We start from the raw sequence: 20,818 nt of genomic DNA, 5'->3' as shown, positions 1-20,818 counted from the left end.
CACTGTGAGGAGGAGATACGTGGAGGCCTCTGCGTGTGTCACTGATTGTGTCCTGAATGAAAATAAGGAGCGAGGAAGGGGAGGGGGAGGAGGAGGGGGAAGGGGGGACTCTGATTCTCCTCCCATTCAGCCGTCTCCTCCCCTCTCCTCCTCTCCTCCTTCTCTTGAGTGACAGATGAGGCACGACGAGCAGCTTGCCCAGGCGCGCGTCAGTAATGAGCGTCCTCTCCTTGTTTTCAGGCGCTTTGTCGCAGCGCACCAAGCCGCCCGAGCGCAGCCCGTCTCGGTCACTTTGAATTTCTCTTGTGCTTCATGGGCTTTACGAGCGCCCCCCCCCCTTCTCTCTCCTCCATGCTGTACACGCAGTGGCCCGTGATCGCTCCTGGCATGCACGCGCACCACGCACGCCAGGAAGAGCGGAGCACACGCAACCTTGGCTGCTTTTCTCTCTCTCTCACTTTCCACAAACAAATTTGTGCCGGCGCGCATTGGCAGTCAGTCAGTCACACGCGCACACGCGCACACGCGCACACGGTGGTTCAAGGGCAATTGATTTGGAGTTAATTTCTCTCCCCGTTGACGCAACAAGGATGCGCCTCCGTCTGACCTTGACGGCAGACAGGGAGAGTTTTTTCTCTGTCGCCAGGCTGACTCTGAAGCTGCTCTTGCGTGCGCACGCACACACACACACACACACACACACACACACACACACACACACACACACACACACACACACACACACACACACACACACACACACACACACACACACACACACACACACAGCATCTTCACCTGAAAACGTCAGATCCTGTACTATTATTAATGAACGCTTTCCATCTGCTTTCTAATTATAGCCAACATAAGTCTATTCCTAATTTTAGCTGCAGCAGCCGTGAAATAGTCGCCTTTCAATAATTCACGAGTTCAGACACAGAGCCTGCTCCTTCCTGGCACGCGCATCGCCAGGGTGTTGCTCCTGGGTTTACAGAAAGCCGTTTCATCTTACATGAGATCGGGTTCAGCTTGTACAGTTCTCAGTCAAAATGATCACACTCATGCCCACCTGATGCTTTAAGGACTATTAGTATTTGACAGTTTTTAAATAAGCACCACCAGATGCACGAAGCCAGATATGCATATACATGCTTAAAACATTTCGGTGAGCTGTCCTCCCCACCAAGCATTTGTTTTGATCAATGCGGATCTGAGTGAAGCGTGATTTTGCCTACAGCGCTGACATCAATGGCGATGACCAGGGGTTAAAACCGACTCCTCTGAAGAAGCGTTTGAAAGCTCCTCTCATCTCAGCTCGCTGTGACGCACAGGCCTGTTTGTGAGTGAGGGTGTTTGTTGCATGTTCTCAGGTGTGTGTGTGCCACTTAAATATAGCAGCAGGAGAGCTGAGGTCTTATAAATACTAAGAGGTGTTCTTCTAAACAACAAACTTTTACTCAGTTTCTTTCTTTACACAATAACAACATTCATTGGATGTCAGTGTCATAATATTAACGTGTTTCAACGATTATAGGTAAGTATAGGCTACTATCTGTGCATTTTAATTTGTTGCTTTATTTATGATCTTTTATTTTCTTTGAATTTCAATAGATTTTAAAATTGAATTTATTATCTTTTTTATTTTTTAGAATTGCTTTAGAATTTGTTTGTTGCAGCTATTTTGTTTTCAAGAAGCGTCTGTGTGTTCGGTGATCGGAGAGTGGCGGAGGTGTGAGGTTCAGGGTCATCGAGGATTCAACCACACACCTTAGATCAATGGGAGGCAGGGCGGGAAGGGGGGTTGCTCTCTGTTGCCATAGAGACGGGAGGACAGCGGTGTTGCAGACTGTTACTAGGCAGAGAGAATGAGGGGTGGTCTGCTGCTGTGGAGGTAAACAACATTTGGGCTGAGGGCGAGAGCTCGGGAATATAGTGTCAATATTCCTGCTTCGATTATTTCTTCTAAAATATATATATATATATATTTACATTTGGTAAAAAAATGTGAGTAAACTATTTTTTAAAAGTGTGGTCTATTTAAAAAAAATGTTTTGGAATAATAAAAAAAAATCTATCTTCGACGGCAATGGCTTGTGTTATGGTCAATTTTGGCAAATCAATTAATAACACTTGTTTAGTGTTGCCCAATACTAGTACACAACCCAGTGGTCATTTATTTGAAGTATTCGCTTATGACGTTACAGCTCATCATAACACGGACGCCCAGTGTGTCGCCTCGGTGTAGTTTGGTGAAGGTTAAGTCAAAATACTCTTGAGACTGCTTAAGAACCCGCTCATAACCTTAATTTAGATCAATACTTCTCCAAAGAGCGGCACGCCTCTCACATGACCACAAGATGTTGAGTGCTTAGTGAGCCGTAAAAGCCTCTTGGGCCCCGAGCTCTCCAATCAGAGCTGCGGTACTCTGGCGCCCTCTTCTGGATAAGAAACGACATATCATCTTTCACTGTAAACAGGAAAATTAATGCAGTGCGAAAAAAGGCCTGAGAGTTTACTGTTCTTCAACACTGTTGCATCGATCATATTAAGTAATGTCATGGGTGCATTTGCTGGCAGTTTAATCTGTATTACTAACTGGTAGCAGTCACACATACATAGTATATGATATGGTCTGTAATAGACACATTCAGATATTATTCAGTGTTATTAACAATTTCCAAGATTATCATTAACTCTGATGTTCAGAACTTCAGAATATCTGAAGCTGACCTAACAACTCATTCAAAAAATAAATTTCTCTTTGTGACTTTTTTGACAAACAATTCTATGATTTATACTATGCCGTTTTTGACATACGATTTCGTACTACTTTTTTTCAACATACTATACCAGTGTGATACCATACATTTTTTCTGGACCGATTATGACTTATTATTGCATACTTTGACTTTTTACATAGTTCTTTTGACATTTTGAAAAAAAAAAAATTACAAAGTGATCCAATATTGTAACGTTACATTAGCTAACTTAAAACAGATTATGTTTAAAGAGATCACTCACATTCTATGTATTTTATGTCTGGGGGTTTAGAGTTGGACATTGTCATCTTTCTGTTGTTTGAATACAAGAGGAGAGGAGAAGTGGAACTTGAAGTGGACAAGGAGCTTGAGCAAGGGTGCTGTTTCCACCTGGTCTCCGTGTGCTTTAATTATCTTCACTTGTTATCTTCACTCACCCTAAAAACAGCACCCATTCCACCTCCACCCTCCCATCACGTCCACAGACCCCTACACAATCAGACATTCCTCCCCACTTTTGTTTTTATTGCACACTTTAATCATTTAGTAAACAGATCTTCACAGTAACAATGCAAAAGCAGAAAACAGAAGCAAATCACTGTGCAGCTTTTTAGCTCTTCAAAGTAATTATGGGAATGTACACTGAGAATGTGAAAATCAAAGAACAGTGCCAAAGGCTTTTATAGCCCCTGTATCAGCCTCAAAGCACCTCTTTGACTTGAGTCCATCCACGCGGGCTTCACACCATTTGTAGCTCTATGAATCGTGTCCATACTTCCAACCCAAAAAACATTCAAGTACTGTAATTCTCTCATTGCACGGGTGCCTGGTCAGCCAGTGCACAGCACTCTGAGGGAGGAACTGCATGGCACCACCTGATGTCAGAAATCAAATACCTTTGTTGTCATGTGTACAAAAAAAAAGTATTTGAAGGAATGATAATTGAAATGGCATCCAAAATGTTCTGGTATTGTAGGTAAATAAATCTCAAAATATAAAGCAACATAACAACTTATGAAACCGCTTTCATTCTTTGTGACACACCAATAAATAGTCATTTGGACAATATATCTCATAACAACTGTAACATACAAATTGTAACATTTTGCAATGCATTCATTGTAAAACAATATAATACGAGACAGCTTGAGATGTTTCAGGTCTTCATTTGAGAAACGTACTAAATTGAAATGAAATGACCATTTCATGAACCAGCACACTGGTCTCTTTGCATTATTTTTGGTTTGGAAAATACTATTTTATTGTTGTGCTGCATGTTGCGCAAGCTGGACTTGCAGGGGAGATGGGAAAAAATATATTTTAAAAAGTGGTACAAATCAGAATAAGGCAAAGTGAACGTACTGTTGGAACTACAGTGTCAAATATAATCGCACTCAGATCGCTGCTGTTCAGAAGTATGTGATAACATTTCCAATCAGTCGGTTCCGAGTCGGTGCAAAGACAACAAAGCAGATCAAGTTAGTGAACAGAGTCCACTGCTTTGAACCTCTTATTCTCCGGGTTGTCGGTGGTTGGTCACTGACATGTTTTACAAAGAGAAAATACAAACCGTGTCATCCATCGTCATAACTGGTAAAGCTTTTTGTCTGGCCATATGCTGTGAGAGTACGTTCTCATTTGATTAGGTACTAATATAATAAAACACATCAAACAAAATTATACCCTCCATATTAAAAACGGGATAAAATCCGAACACAGCAGCGGTTCCTTTCTGTCCCAATACAACAAAAATACATCTGTATCTGATTAATACAAAGCCTCTGTGTGTGAGTCTTTCATGGCATCGGTGGTCAGTTCCTTCTTTATAAACACACTTAAAAGCAGTTCCCAGAGAGGCAATGATGGCAAGTCTTGGAATTCACTGAATTCAGCTTGATATCAGAAGTGGGAATTTTGGTGTAATCCCATTGGTCGAACAGCCACAGACATGGTCCATTGTTCATGTGTCAATGGTGGGTTCGGTCACCTGAGAGTCTCGCCCTCACTACCTGTGGCCTGGGCTCCTGTGGGTGGCCGTGTTCCCGACGACATCTTCGTCCACCACGTTACCGTAACCTTCTTTCTCTATGCAGCCTGCCAGGACCTGCAGAACCCGCCGGAGCCTGCGGTCCATGGCCTGGAGGTGGCGCTGGAGGAGGACCGGGGACAGTCGGTCCCGGATCAGGGACTCCTCCATCAGGGAGCTCAGCTGGTACTCCTCTTTGGCCAGCAGCTGGAGACGCAGGTACGTCGATTTCCTCACCCTGGAGAAGGGGAATTGAAGAGGTTATTTTAAATTAAACTCAACTCTATATTATTGCTGTATTTATTCCTGCTATCGTGACGTTATAATACATATATTAGTGTATATTTCTTGCCATATGGGGTGTAGATTATTTTAGAACCGTTGGGTTAAAAATGTGATGACGGTAATCTTTGTACCCTGGTGGTGAAAAGCTTTAAAGGGAAACATAAACACAATGTGTGACCTTTTCTAATGTTATGATCAATTTAGCAAAAGAAAGCAAGTTCAAAAAAGATGATTTATGGGCCTTTAACACAAAAAGCAACAACGGCGCCACTGCACTCTCACACCCATTTTCTCGCGCCCCCTCGCCAAGCGCTGCGCCCAAAGTTCAGTCTGGTTGAATGTTCCACGGCTCTCCATGTGAAAGGCCCGTTAGGAGCTTTCCTCTGCTGTTAAGGTCATTTTTCTACTGTTCACGACCGCACAAGGGTTAATAAATTACAACATGAACTTGGAATTCACACACGTTGCAGATGAACTAGATGTCGTAGAGGTGCTTGAATGAGTTCACTGTCCTTGAAGAAACCCGAGTTGTTCAGAAATGAAAGAGTTACATCCTCTCGGAGCATTGTTCTCACAGCAACACACCCATGAGAGGATTTCGAGTGTAAAGGCTGAAGGAAAGAAGGATTGACTGACTAGTAGGACAAAGAAAGACGAGCTCAAAGTACAGCTATACATTCCCAAACCAGCACAACTCTGACCTGCAGCACTGGATGACAGGCACCAGAATGGACAGCTCATCATGGGAGTGTTTTCCAAAACTATAAGGGAGAGAATAAAGGGAAAAAATGCACCGTCACACACACAATATTGAACGTTGCTATTCATCCTTTTGCTTCATTAATTCCGATGAAGCTTCTTGAGCTTCATGAGAAATATAAAGTGTGTAGATGCAGCACATTTGAATGAAATCAATCAATTAATAGCTCGGGATTCGCAACGTCACATGCTAATAAATGAACTGATGTTCAACACAACCATTTTCAGTGGGTCAAATATAGTGCAGATGTTAGGACAGACACTTCAAAAGAAGCTGAGTGTCTTTACCCTCTTCCATTGTCTAGGTGAATAATGAAGGTGTCATTTCCAAATTTCTCAAAAGTTTCATAATGATGTCGATCCATGTTACCTGAACAAGGAGAGAGCAAAGTGGGGAGTAAATGTGAGGACACTGTAGTTAAATAGCATACAATTAAAAAGAGGCATAACTATGCCATTGGTATATTGACATATATTTACACGTAATGTCATACTCCATTTTCTTCTTACCGATTAAGAAGTCAAAGATGGTCATGTCCATGACGTCCAGCAGTCGAGTGCCTCGGTCATACGGAGGAGTTAGCTTAACCTCGTCACAGTAATCTTGGTCCACCTCCCACCTGATAACGCATACAAATATATGTCTTTATTTAGTCTGAGTAATCGGCCCAGATGAAGCCCTGACGTGTGCGGACGGATGCGCGGCGGGTGTGTTGTTTCTTTACTCTGCTTTCTTGCGTTTGTGGTAGGAGCGCCTCCAGGGGTTCCTCCATGTCTTGCGTTTGGCCAGACTCAGGTCCGGCAGGAAGGCCGCCAGCGAGCCTTCGATCTGGTCCGGTTTCCCGCACAGAGCATGCTCAGTGGAGCAGTAGTACGAGCACTCGCCGTAGAAGCAGATGTTATTGGCTGAGGAGAGGAAAAACTCCATTGTGTCAAAGAGGAAAACAAAACGCAACAAAAGAGATATTCTCTTTTGTGCCATTTATTTTGAGTTCTAAATAGATGGTTGTATATGGATGTGTTTAGTTTTTTTTATTACAACTCTTGTCAGGCTTAATTTCGTTGAGCTTTGTGTATAAACTGATTTACAGTGCCACCCGGTGGTGACTTCCGGCTATGGCTTTCTTGATCACCACACGTAAAGAACCATAGGACGACAAACACAGAACCCACTTTGTAAATAAAGCAGAGTACTTCAAGCTGTGTCTTACAGGTGAAGCCAGTGTTGCTCTGTCTCTTAAGTATGAGGACCAACCAGCTGCATCATCGTGCCGAGCAGCAGAGTTTCTACCTGGTGAGATGAAGAAGGTCTTCCACAGCTTCTTATCCCGCGTCACATCCCTGATCTCCCTCGTCATGTTCACAAGTCGGCCTGCCACGGGGGGCACTCGCCGGAAGTCGAGGATCCTAAAGAAAGAAGGACACATGGAAAAACGGGTCGTGATGACATATATTTTACATCTAAAATAAAGATAACTTGATGTTGGTCAATTATATCAGGATTGCCAACATTACAGACTGGAAAGTCAGATCTCCACCGTTCACTGTTTGACGCAATGCTTTAAACTTTCCTCCGCCGTGAACAGATGCAACAGATCTTCTGCCTCCAGCTCAGGTGGAGCAGATTTAAAGAGGCGCTCCCCGCCAGCCAGGAGGGCTGCGAGCACCGAGCACCTCCACTGTCTCTGAGAGCTGCTCTGACCCAGTGCTCTAGATTTCTGCACCTGTCCTGCTGGCATGATCTATCCATCAGCACATCACCTGCTCAGCAACAGGAAATACTTGCGCGCCGCGTACGTCCATCATTCTCGAATCGGAGACGGCTCAAAGAAACAGTGAGACATCAGGATACTTTCTGATCTGTATCATCGCAGCACACTAGATATTTAATTATTCATTATCTTTCAGCAGCATCTATTGTCTCCCAACATCCACGTCAAAACAAGCGAAACAAAGGTGTGTGTGTGTCACAGTGTGTGTGTGTCTTCCTCCCACCTGTTCCACCAACACACACTCACACAGACAAAGACACCTTAAGTCTCTCATCTATATGTAGATGCTTGTGCTAATTTTACACTTTATGGTCCCAGACTCTTGTGCAACCTTTCTATCTCCATCGCTCTCTCTCTCTCTCTCTCATTCTTTTCTTCCAATCCTATGTCTGAATACTACACCGATTCAGCCCCTCCTTAGCCTGCCCCACTATACGTCGGCTGTCCAAATGACCCTGACCCGTTTGAGACCGAAGCAAAGCCTCCTGGGAGCATGCACACACACACACACACACACACACACACACACACACACACACACACACACACACACACACACACACACACACACACACACACACACACACACACACACACACACACACACACACACACACACACACACACACACACACACACACCGGCTGAATGGGACAGAGTTGGCGAAACTTTAGCCTACAGAGGAACGCATTCAGGAGCAGCAAACTGCACCGTCATGTCGGGGCCCTGGCGACAAAGGAGCACCTGTGTGTGTGTTTGTATGTGTGTGTGTGAATTTGCACACTCAAGCTTTTATTTGTGTGCACTTTGCCTATTACACACCTATGAGTCACAATGAGTTCACAAGGATGATAAATACAGTGTGGCGAAGAACAGATGGTAAAACCCCCCGAGGTAGCGATGCTGCCTTTTTAGCTTAAATCTTCAGGATATTGCACAAATCTAATGAACTAAAGTTGCAGCCTCCTACTCTTTATTCCTGGTTCGACATGAAGCCGGACTAATAGCTCAGACTGGCATCCAGAGGCTGCTGTGGTGCATGTAATCTAAAAACGCCCTCCCCCCCTCCCATCTCTCCCCGCCCCCCGGCTCGATAACCATCCCTTGGTGGTAATGGTGTGTCTGTTATTTCCTGTTTGGCTCCATCTTCCTGCCCACGCAAACACACGCCGCTGACCTCATCTAACAGAGAGCGAGAGTGTGTATTTGTGATTATGTGTGAGGTAATTAGAACGGCCTCAGCAGACCTCCAGACGACCCTTCATCATTAATCATGTGCGGCCGGTCATCCTTCCTGGAACAGACTGTGAAAGATGATCTGAAAAATGCGCTTGGACAGGAAACAGAAATCTCAAGATGATAAAACTCACCTGTCCAAGTGAAAAGCGGCAACCTCAGCGTTGTGCCTCTCAAAGTCGGAGAAGTAGAAGAAATCTGGGGGAGTTTCCTGCTCCCGAGTCTGCCTGAAAGATAGCGGTTAAGAAAACATGAAACAGAACATCGGCGGGATCATTTTCAGTCTTTCATTTCTAAACTGTAGATAAGAGGAGACATGATAAGAACGAACATTCCTACATTTATATCCGCTCCAAAACGTACAAAAGATCTGTTAGACCGGAGGCTGAACGATGAGAAAGTGAATTCAAAAATGGGATGATGTCATAAACAATATTGTAATAAAGGCGTAGGTAAGTTTATTCAAAACAATATCCCTATATGACTGTGTTGCAATGTTTAATATGGCATCTTTTGATTTGAGTCCCTTCTGCTCCTCTCCACGCCGAGCTTTCATTCACCAAAGTCTATGTGGACAAGCTGGATCACAGTCTTGCTCACATCCTGCAGTTCCTCCAAGCAAACACATTCAGACACACAGACACAGACACACACACACACACACACACACACACAGATAACCAGGCGATGTGAATCCGTGCCAACCAAGCCATGGATCTGAGTCAGGAACGGCTGGAAGCCTCTTTGTGTCTGTCTGTCTATCTACCCCCCCCCCCCACACACACACACACCTGACATTTAACTCCTCTGCGTGCACAGATTCAGCTAAACCTCACACATTTACTCAAAGATGATCACACAATGTATCCCCTCCTGCTCCGCCCCTCCGACCTCACATTAGTGTGGATTGGACCTCAGGGTGCACTATTCATTCCTCTGCAAGGAGCGGACTAATGGTGTTCGTTTTCAGATTTCAGGTTGCAGGGGATAGAAGATACCGTGTGGATGAATAGGGGTAGAATAAAAGGCCCTTGCTTTAAAAAGGTGACCTTACGAGTGAACGCACTCAGTGCACCTGTGACGCACCTTGTTATCACTCAAATAAGCCTTTTTATCAAAGCGCCTTATCGTGAGGAATCAGTGTTGCTAAAAAGGGCTCAGTGGCACAAAGACAATTACGTTTGAAAACTGAGAGGTGAAATGGAGGCTTTATCGTCTCAATAACCAAAACTCCTACGTTACTCTCTGTGGAAAGACAGTAAAAAAGAAGTCGAAGCGTGTCTGCCTTCAGACAGTTGCTATAATGACGCTGTTTCTTCCAAGCTATCCCACCGTGTATGATTTTATTTTCTTCCTTCCTGATTGCACTTAACGCTTTGGAGAATGTGTAACATAAACCTCACTGACAGGCATTACAGGCTTTGGTTGCCATGGTCACCACGATGTAAAATGCAATTTCCTGTCTGGGATTTCAAATGTACGGCAATTGCAGGTTGTGAGAAGCTATAACACAAGAACACACACTCTCAAATATGGACACACACACACCATTTATGAACGAGTGTCCTTGACAATAAAAGGCACTTTATCTGGAGTAGAGTGCGATTAGGCTTCAGCAAACGTCTTCAGGAGTGTGCGCTTGTGAGGTGAGGAAGCCGAACCTCTTGCCTATGTGAACTCAATTTGTGCTGAGTCAGCAGTTTTAATGCTCTTTTATGAGCTGAGGCCTGCAGAGGGGAGGGCTTTATTGGAAGGATAGGAGAGGGAGGGGAGCAAACACAGCAACAGCAGCTGTGGCCCAGACTCTGCATACACACCCGAGAAGGCAGAGCTACGGGTAATGTAAGACATTTTACATTACAATTAACTTTCATGAACTAAACATACACTATGAAAGGGTTAAAGTTGTATGAATACGTCGTGATCGTGACCTGTCAATCACAAGGTAGCCAGGCCCTAAATCACACACTGCTTCAGAGTATATTTTACTCTAAATTAACTAAATTAACACAATTCTTTCTAAACCTAACTAAGTAGGCTTGCTGCCTAAACCTGACGAGATTTCCGGCAGAAAGCTGTGAAGGCAACTTCTCCCATGTGCTCGAGCCTACAGCCCCCTGACCTCTGACCCTGTCACATCACCACACTGCTCCTGCCCCTAGCGCTCATGTGTGTGTTGCATCTTGTGCCACGTGGCTTTCAATTCTGAGGACTTGAACAACCAACGCTCCAAACCGACGGCAGCCATCGTGCGCATGTAATCTTTTAATTAAAACAATTGTCTCTCTGGCTTGAAGTTGTAAAGGCGTTTTGCTACTGATCCAACTCAGAGAATGAGAGAGTGAGACAGAAAGGGTACTTGGGAGATCTGTCATCTATTGGTAATCCACAGCAGATTGCAGCCCCCACCCCCTTGTCTATTTTAGTCTTCTGTGTGTGTGTGTGTGTGTGTGTTTGTGCCTAAGAAGACACGGGGAGTACTTTTCTGTGAGATCTGAGTCGAAGCAACTGCAACATCTGTACACTCACACACTAAAATAGTTATGTAATAACCGTTTTTGTGTGGTTACAACATTTTTTTAGTTTGCAAGAAACAATTAACTATATATGTTTTAATAATAATGTATTAATTGACATGTGAAAACAGCGTGTCATTGTGAAAGGGGTCGCTCATAGCGATGAAGAATCTGCTCTCGGCTGTTTGGAGCTTCCTAGGGAGTTTAGGCTCATTGTTTAGCTGCCTAAGCCACAACTTTACAGTTCTGGTTCACTCTGTTTTCAGCAACAATAAAACACGACACCATGTGAAAAATAATATGGCTCTGTAACTGCTGGATGTCTCCATCGAGGTGATGATACGTAAGTGTTATGTGTTCACAACTTCATTCTGCTGCCTGTAAGGGGCTAAAAACAATCTGATACTGCAGGTTTGAATGATGTGATAATAGTATCTATGAACATGGAGAGTGAACCATTGATGGCAATCTTTTGTTATTGAACATACTGTAGGTTTATGCAATTGCTTTTTTAATAGAATGTGAAGCCTTTTATATTTTGATCCCTATTTCTCAACTTTAGAATATGTTTTCTCCACAACCACATGAACAATACAGTGCCCTAGTGCGCTCATCTCGTCAATAATACCAAATATGTGAATATAACTCCAAGCTCCAAGTTAATCTAATGCGTCCTGGGGCTTAATTTGTTCTGCTAGCACGTTATTCCATCCTCAAAATAAGAGGAAGACTGTAGTGGTTGAAGCGTACCTGTACTAAGTCAAATGACTACAAAAAGACATTAACTCTGAGAATAATAAGAATATTTTGTCATGCAGGTAACAATACCACAAAATCGAGTTTCCCACATGGAGAAGGAGGAATAAAAGAACCGTCGATAATATTAAACCCTAAATTGTTTTTCTTTCTCACCTGCTTGGATTTACTAATTCTGTTTGGTCACCGTGCAGCCAAATTAAATTCCCCCCTGTCAGCCTGACCCTGTTTAACACCAATTACACTGCGTAGCATCCGACAGCTTCTCCTTTACACAACTTACGTCCTTCTCTTGCTCTTCTCTCTCATGAACAATTTCCCCCTCCATTATTGTTTATTAAACAAATTTCACCAAAGTAGAACTATACATACACGTTCCCCTCCCTATTCACACTGGGAAAGCAGCGCTATGGCCTTTTCTACCGGGGAGTAGCTGACAGGTTGTTGTTGTTTTTTTTGTGTTTGAGGGCTTTGGAGAAGAAACTAGTGATTAGTGCAATACTTTCAGGTCGCACTTGGGTAAATGGCACCTTGTAGACTTCTCCCATCACCTCTCAAGGTGACAGACAGGTGGAGTGATGGCGGCGCAGATACAAGATTGCAAGATAAAACCTCTTCAGCCTGGTGATTTGTGTCAGAGGGCGCTCGTCTGTCAGCAGCAACACATGCAGAAGTATCAGAGAGAGCTGCGTGTGTGTGTGTGTGTACATACTTGTGTTTACACCTGCAAGCACGCTGTGAGTGTATTTATACACTTTGTGTGTATTCCTGACTGTGTGTCTTTCTTTCCCTCTCCGCTTCTAGCAGCATCTGTATCGGTGATTGATCTAAGAATTGTCCCAGGGCTCCAAGGTAGCTGTCTAGATTGCATTTCAAACCAATGTTACACAAGTTGTGTTTTAGCCTCCGCTACGTTCAACACCGCCAGAAGGAAAAGGCAAGTTGTCTGCATGTGTGGGAAGCGGTACGGGTGATATTATCATAAGAATGCAACAAAAAAAACTTGCCTTGAAGAAGATGGATGATGGCCTCAGTCAGTTCTTCAATTTCAAAGTTATTAGATACTCATGAGCTGGGAAAGAGTGTGGCATTGGTATGAAGGCAGAGCAAGATTATCACCTTTCTGCTGCATAAAGTATTCAGTATGTGTCGGTGGAGAGGTGCAATTATCTGTTGATTGATCTTTTATCAGGGACGGGGCCCTGGGGAGTGATGTAGGTAAATGAATTATGTGGATTCAAGATACAAGTTATTAAAATAAAGGTATATTATTTATACATTTAGGACCATGTTAAAGGAAATGCACCATAAATTACATGTTAGTAGGAATTTGTTCTTCATAGATAGAGAAAAGTGAATCGTTACTTGCGTACAAATGTGTAGCTAGTGTATGTCCCAAAGCTACAAAGAAAGCTGATGTAACCCGACTTTCTCTTTAAAAATGATCCAGTGTGTTCGGTCCTCTATCTTCCAATGCTCTCAAACAGGGTTTGAATCTCTCTTATTCCTTCTCTCACAATTATCGCCAGTTCCTTCAGCCTTTCTTGGCTCTCTGACCTTCTGTCCATCATAAAACCTGCAGGCAGAAACTGAGAACTTGAATTTGGAATCTAAATGTACGGCTTTGAGGGAAGATGCTGTGGGCTAGGTCACAATCTGTGACCACCAGAGCTCTGCGGCAACCCCTGAGATCACTGAAACCCCTCAGAGCAAGTGTAAAATGTGTGTGTGGAGTCACGTTGAGTCACGATTGAGAGTCAAAGAGAGAGGATGTGCCTATCCAACTGCCTCATCTGGCCAGATGGCTGGGAGTCCCTGTCAGTATATGTCAGGGATCAGACCGTGGCTTACGGGTCTGCAAAGCCCCGCTGCTCTCCAACTGCCCTCTGAGTATGCAGACTGCACAGAGCGCTGGAAATAAAACACATTGCATACTATATTACTTCTGACAGGTGGGGGGTCAGGGACTCCAACATGAGGTCAACTTCAAAATATGAACATTGAAAGACCTGATCCAAATATGATGTAATGCCTAGAGGGGGATTAGTGTAAATAAAATAAACGACACAGTACAGAATTACATAAGACCACTAGTGTTTCACAATCCCTGCCCACAATTTCTCTCCATTCATTTTAGTCTGGGAGCGTTTTGCAAGTGCTTTGCCTGGGAGAGTAAAATAGATCACTGCCAGTTCAGAGAAATAAAAAACAAACATTGTAAGCCTGGAAATGTCAAATACCCTTGAATGAATAAATATGACAAGCGATAGCACTTGGTTTACAATTTACACCTAGTCTATAAAAAAATCCCCCTTTTGCATAATGAATAATGACAAATATGTTTCTTTCACAAAAACCTAACGACAAACAGCGCAATATGTGAAAGAAGGACACAAGGGAGATGTAATTAAAAGAATTGCTCTTTTAATTACATCTCCTTCTTGTCCCTCTTTTAAAAATCCAGAATCCATATGCAAATGTTGACAAACACAAGATGACTCATGCGGGTTTCACCTTTACTAATCACATTTGTGTAAGTTTGATTGGCTTTCCACTCATTGCAACCTGCTTGTATGTCCACAGATTCAAAATGAACATTCATCGGCTGAATGTGAAAACATCCTTCTGGTGTCAAACCAGCTCACACATCATTCTGTCCAGTGAGGCTCAAACCTCAACGATCAGCAAAAGTGGAGAGGGAGGCTTTAAATAGTTTATGAAGTCCAGGTTTTGCAAGTCATGCCATCATCTCACACCCGGACTGGTCCAGTGCACCTCGGGTCACTGAACTGCCGAGTGAATGTTAAATCTCACCTTACACAGGCCTGTGTACACTGAGCTTCATTGAGTCTGGCTTTACGAGGATATTCTGACGTTTCTGGGACGTCGGTGCAGATGGAGAGTCGGCATGTAGTCCGTTTGGATGATTCGTAATAAGTAATGTGGTCAGGATTTTCAGAAAATCCCTAATGCCTGGTCAACATGAAGGATTGTGTACGGAGCCACTAATTCCCCAAGTTACAGCAGTGAGGCTGAATCCCACTTCCTTCTCCTCTGCTCTACATTACTCCGTGAGCCGTTTCAGAAATGGCTGCAAACTTTATTTGTTCCCCTACTCTGCTGGCCTTCATTGAGTGACACATTCAGTCGTATTCCTCTGAGCACACATCACTCCACAGAGCTCCGTGTTTAAAGACCTGAACTCTGTAAACCATGATGCAAAGTGCAGAATAATAACTGGGCTTTTGGGATCCTCCTGACGGGCTCCCCTGAGTCGTGAATGCACTTTGTGTGTGAACAAAAACAACTGGGAGTCTAATTCGTATCACTGCATATTTTTAATTGTCACAAAGCCACACTTTAGTCAATGCCTTAATGCTTCTTCATGTCAAAACAAGTGTTTGACTTGTTATTAGATAAATGTTTTCACTCGCGACAAATGGCAGATCTCTGTTCTGATCAATGGACCAAATGTTTGTTGACTCCGCTTTTAAATTGCATTTCATTCACTCGGAGTAATGATAAAGTAAACCTCGTGCAGTGTGCAAGATCTTAACATACAGAGGACTTTTTCACAGCAACAGATGTTGGAGAAAAGAACAAAAAAGATTATTTTAGTCTGCATTGTTATGAAAATGTACATCTTTTAATTTTTTAAATCTTGCTTTTTACATATACATTTTATATATACATATATATATATATGTATATATATATATACATATATATATATATTAAAAAAGTATATATATAAAGCCTATAGATTGCCTATAGCTTATATATCTAGTAAATTCAATGTAAATATATTAAATGGATGCATGTACTAAATGTATTCATTTCATGGTCACAAAGGAAATACAAGAATGAAGCATTTCATACTTGTTTTGTCATTTTGAGCTTCTGAGTCAGTGAGTGCAGCTCCAGGTACGTGAGAGGCATCCGAAGAGAATACTTGGCACAAGGGGACATTTGCATTTCAGAACGTAACATTACTCCAACCTGGCAGACTTTCATCAGACGAGCTGAAGCTTTGAGGGTGCTGATGGATGGAAGCGAAATGCAGAGAACGCAAACACTTTGTGAAAGAGAGGCGGGTTGGCGACGGTTTGAAGGAGTTGGATCCAAGGGAGCCACAACAAGGCGAGCAAGACGTCTCAGCGGACCGAGGCCGCTCCTCAACTGGGCGGAAATTCATCTGTCTGTTTGGCTCGCATGATAAACTGAAGCCATGCAGTGCTTCTATTCGTGGTTATGTCTTTTCAAATAAAATCAAGGAGAGTGGGAGAGAGACAGAAAAGGCATAAAATAACTTAGGATGGTGCGTGGCTTTGGCAGACTTCTAACATCTCACAAATACTCTGACGCGCCGACCGACATCTAACATTTGCCGACACTTAATTACCAAAGAGTGAATCAAATACACAGAAAATAATGATTAAAACAGTATTGATGGTGCAGCGTAGTGTAGGTTCATATCCTGGAATAAATGTACGCCATGTGTGGAGTGTGTGCTCAATAAGGGGATTATATATAGTTGACGAATGGGACAGATCTTGATGCTTATGGTTTTGTCTCCCTTCTCTCCCACACCATCCCACACAACAAACACAACGCACATCGGTTTATCCTCAACAATCAGGAGCAACACAGGCATTTATATTTACATATCCATCCACAGAGGATTAGCCACTTTCAAAAGCGCTGGTCGGTGGCAATCCTTCACAGGGTGCGCAATTCATGACAGGCTTTGCACAGAATACGAACTATGAATGATGCAGAACATACACAAACATCAAGGGTATTCATGGGTCAACAGCGGTTAGATGTCAGAATGCGCACGCTTGGGGATGTTTAGAACAATAAGCTTCAAAATGTGTGTTGGCGCTGCATGATGACAGAATGTGATTATCTCTTGAAGCTTTGCTCAGTTTTTACAGTAGCAGTAACAGTATTTGCTTTAAGGCCAAGCACTTTGACAGCAGTACCAAACTGAACATACTAACCAGGTTATCCACCATAAACACGATGTATGTAAAGATTGTGGATTGTTTTGAACACATTTCACACCCAACCACCCAAGAGTGTTACAAAGAGCAATCGTGACGCCACTAATAAACATGCACTGAGGAGCACGGTCCCTGCACAATCTATTCCAGAAGGAAATTCCTTTTGCCAGTTGTTTCTATCCCTCACAGCTCCAGAAGTAAGAGAAGGAGGGAGTCGTCAAGGGGAGGGCGGGGGGCAATGAAAGAACCCACAGACAAGTTCAAACTACACAATGTGGGAAACAGTAAAAGTCGTTTCCCACCTAAACATTTCTGTTCTTACAGAGGGAACACAAGATCAAGAAAAAGTCTGCAAAGGCCGACATCATTTCCATCATGAAAACAAATTCGATCGCGCTCCGCCTGCTGGGATCAACGGGGATTTTAAGAGCTCTCCCGGTATGTGTGTGTGTGTGTCTCTGTGTGTGTGTGTGCAAGATTCTTTCTGACAACTCACAAAACCAAGAGGCATTACTATGAGTCTTCATCTCACAGATTTTAGAAAAGGTGGTGCACGAGCAGATATCGGAATATGTAGGTAGAGAAAGCCTTTTATACAAGTTTCAATCAGGGTTTAGGAAATCTTATTCTACAGACACATGCCTCCTGTATCTAACTGATTTTATTAGAAAGGAGATGGATGATGGGAAACTGTGTGGAATGGTCTTATTAGATCTCCAAAAGGCCTTTGACACAGTAAACCATGGTCTATTACTTGGTAAGATGAAGGCTCTGGGTCTGAACGATTTATCTGTCAGGTGGATTGCTTCATATCTGACAGGCAGGGACCAGAAAGTAGAGGTCAATGGCTCTATGTCGGATGCCAGACAAATTGACTGCGGGGTGCCGCAAGGAAGTGTTTTAGGACCATTATTATTTTTACTGTATATTAATGATATGAGTGATGCATGTTCCTGTAATCTGTTTTATATGCAGATGATGCAACCTTGCTCATCTCGCATAAAGAGTTGAATACGCTCCAAAGAATGTTAGGAGAAGAGCTCTCCAAGATTAGTAACTGGCTGTCCGACAATAGACTATCACTTCACTTAGGGAAAACTGAGTCTATTTTGTTCGGATCGAAACCTAGATTACGTAAGGCTCCGAGACTCAAGGTGGATTTAGTCAGTGAGGTCATAGTAGCAAAAACAACAGTGAAGTACCTGGGCTGTTGGTTAGAGGACAGTCTTGGGGAGGGAATGGCCATACAGGTGCTGGGGAAAGTAAATGCCCGCACCAGGTTTTTGGCTAGAAAGGCCAATCTGCTTGACAGGGAAAGTCTTAAACTACTGGCTAACAGCCTGGTGCAGTGTCATTTTGATTATGCTAGTGTATCATGGTTTGGGGGGCTGTCAGTTTCATCCAAAAAAACTGCAGGTGTCACAAAACAAGTTGGTAAGAGTTGTGATGGGACTCGGCCCTGTGATCATGTTGGGAGAAGCCACTTTAAGGAACTTAACTGGCTTCCAGTTGAGGCCAGAGTGGCTCAGCTTAGGCTCAACATGGTGCACAAAATAGTCAACAATAGGGCCCCAAATATCTTAATAACTATTTTCCTAGTGTTCGGGAAGTGCACAGCTATGGAACACGATCTAGCTTAGCCAACCTGCATCCACCAAGGTGTAGATCAAAGATGGGGCAAAGCACATTTGCTCACATAGGAGCTCAAGAGTGGAATGAATTGCCTTTGGCCATTAAACAATGCCTGAACCCAATTAGTTTCAAGGGGAACGTTAGGAAATGGCTCCTAGAAAAAGTCCATGATTAAACTTGTATGTCAATGTAGTATTATGTGTATTACTGTATTGCTTTTTATGATGTAGGTTGGTAATGTGTGAATGTGTGTATTTTTTGTGCCAAGACCAAGGACCACAACGGAAATAAGTCTGTGACTTTTTGTGCTATCCTTGATATTTTTATGATGCGTGACCTTTTGTTTCATGTATTGTATTTATGTCCAATAAACTAAACTAAACTAAACTAAACAGCGACTGAGTAACAAGCGCTGGTTTTCAGCATGAGATGTAAGCTGAAGCTGATGAGTGTGTCAGTGAACTGCAGGTTTAGCAAAACGTAGTCTCTCCACTCAGACTGAGGAGGATTTGGGAAAAGATACTGAAAGCTGCTTCGCTTTCTGCGCTCAGTCTCAGTTCACTCTGATTGTTTTTGGCATTTGCCAGGCATCTGAAAAACCTCGGGTAAATTAAAGGGTGGATGCTGCCAAAGCTGAATCAATGCTCTGTTTCTAGGACAACTGCATGTTTTCTCTTAGTCGTAAAATAAATGTAAGGTTATAAAAGGAAATAAGAAATCTGTGACCAGGGCGAAAAAAAAAACAATCACGTTCTCCTCTCCCTTCAGATAAAATTCAAAGCAGACCCCCCCCCCCGAGTTGAAAATGCCAGATGAGTGCTGAGGAAGAGGAGGCTGGAATACCTGCCAAACTGTATAAATCATCCCTAAACTGAGATTCTTTACTGAGAGGCTTTGCACGCAGGTCCATCCTCCAATCTAGCCTGTGGTATAAAGCCATTAAGATTTATTTGATTATTGCTAAGTAGTTGCTGAACAGCAAACAGCAATTACAGCAGTTTATGTTAAATCCTGGGAAGAATTAATTTCCCAGACCCACCATCCCAAAACACATGCACCACTCTCAGCCGGGCCGTGGAGGGTTCCTGTAGCTTTGAGCCAAGACAAGATAATTGGAATGGAGTAAGCATTGTGGACATCCTTTATCTGTTCCCATCTGTTAGGGGGAAAAAGACAATCCCATTATGTTGACCCAAGATACGAAACACACACACACACACACACACATGCACGCACGCACACACACACACACACCTACTCTCCAAAATGCATACTGTTTAAAACCAAGGAGAAAATCACTTGCTGCACCTGTCAGATATCTTTAATGCTCCCAACATGATCTTCCCTTCTCTCTCTGCGCTTTCTCAGGCAGTTTGTACCCCCTTAAGGATCCCGGGGTATAAACAAGTCAGCCACGTATCTACAAACACATCTCCATCACTTTCCCCCTCTTTCTTGTGCCGCTTCTCACCTCCTTCCTTCTGATTTCCTTCTTCCTTGAAGGGCAAAGTGGCCGCTGCCGAGTCTCTCCCTTCCCCATCTGTGTTTACTTTAACTGAACGTGGACAAACCACACAAGCAGACGAAGACTGTCGGATGCAAACATGCACACACACACACACGCATGCACGCACACGCTCAAGGCCACACACATACTGTAAGAACTCAGCGGCAGATCCAAAGAGGCTTTCGTTTATTTGGGATTATATCTGAACACTTTTCCTCTAATTAGTCGGATGTGAGTCTTGTTAAAATGCCATATTCCAACAGTGCATAACATTTGATTTAGTAGCGCTGTTTTTTGTTTTTAGCTCCCTATTAAAGGTGTTTAATAATTATTGAGAAGTTTTAGGGGAGTGCTGACAACCTGTTCTGCTCAGTCTAACAGCCTGTGAAGTTTATCCATTGCTACATGCAGCTCAGAGAGGAAACAGCTCAATTTTAGCGAGCTGTCAGTTACTTTCAACGCTGCTTCTCCTCACCGTCCCAAAATGGATTTCACAGCACCGAGTGAAAACAAACTAAATAAAACTAAAAAACTTCGATACCTCGAACCCAAGAAAGCAATCAA

General features: G+C 43.2%; 1 protein-coding gene across 2 annotated transcripts in view; it reads right to left on the bottom strand.

The window, feature by feature from the left end:
* Positions 1–3,259: 3,259 nt before the first annotated feature.
* fam20ca (FAM20C golgi associated secretory pathway kinase a) overlaps positions 3,260–20,818 on the bottom strand; it is a 33,852-nt gene continuing 16,293 nt past the window's right edge. The window contains exons 4-10 of one of the 2 annotated variants that reach the window (XM_056407872.1): positions 8,972–9,064; positions 7,121–7,236; positions 6,555–6,735; positions 6,340–6,449; positions 6,118–6,199; positions 5,772–5,831; positions 3,260–5,023 (exon numbers count right to left, since the gene is read on the bottom strand). In XM_056407872.1, coding sequence (XP_056263847.1) covers positions 4,765–5,023; positions 5,772–5,831; positions 6,118–6,199; positions 6,340–6,449; positions 6,555–6,735; positions 7,121–7,236; positions 8,972–9,064 — 901 coding nt within the window. In that variant the 3' untranslated portion in view covers positions 3,260–4,764. The remainder of the gene's footprint in view (positions 5,024–5,771; positions 5,832–6,117; positions 6,200–6,339; positions 6,450–6,554; positions 6,736–7,120; positions 7,237–8,971; positions 9,065–20,818) is intronic. The other variant, XM_056407873.1, reaches the window with a different exon arrangement.

The sequence above is a fragment of the Pseudoliparis swirei genome, chromosome 23 (assembly GCF_029220125.1).
Source record: "Pseudoliparis swirei isolate HS2019 ecotype Mariana Trench chromosome 23, NWPU_hadal_v1, whole genome shotgun sequence".
Taxonomy (NCBI): domain Eukaryota; kingdom Metazoa; phylum Chordata; class Actinopteri; order Perciformes; family Liparidae; genus Pseudoliparis; species Pseudoliparis swirei.
This window is presented reverse-complemented; position numbering and strand designations above follow the sequence as displayed.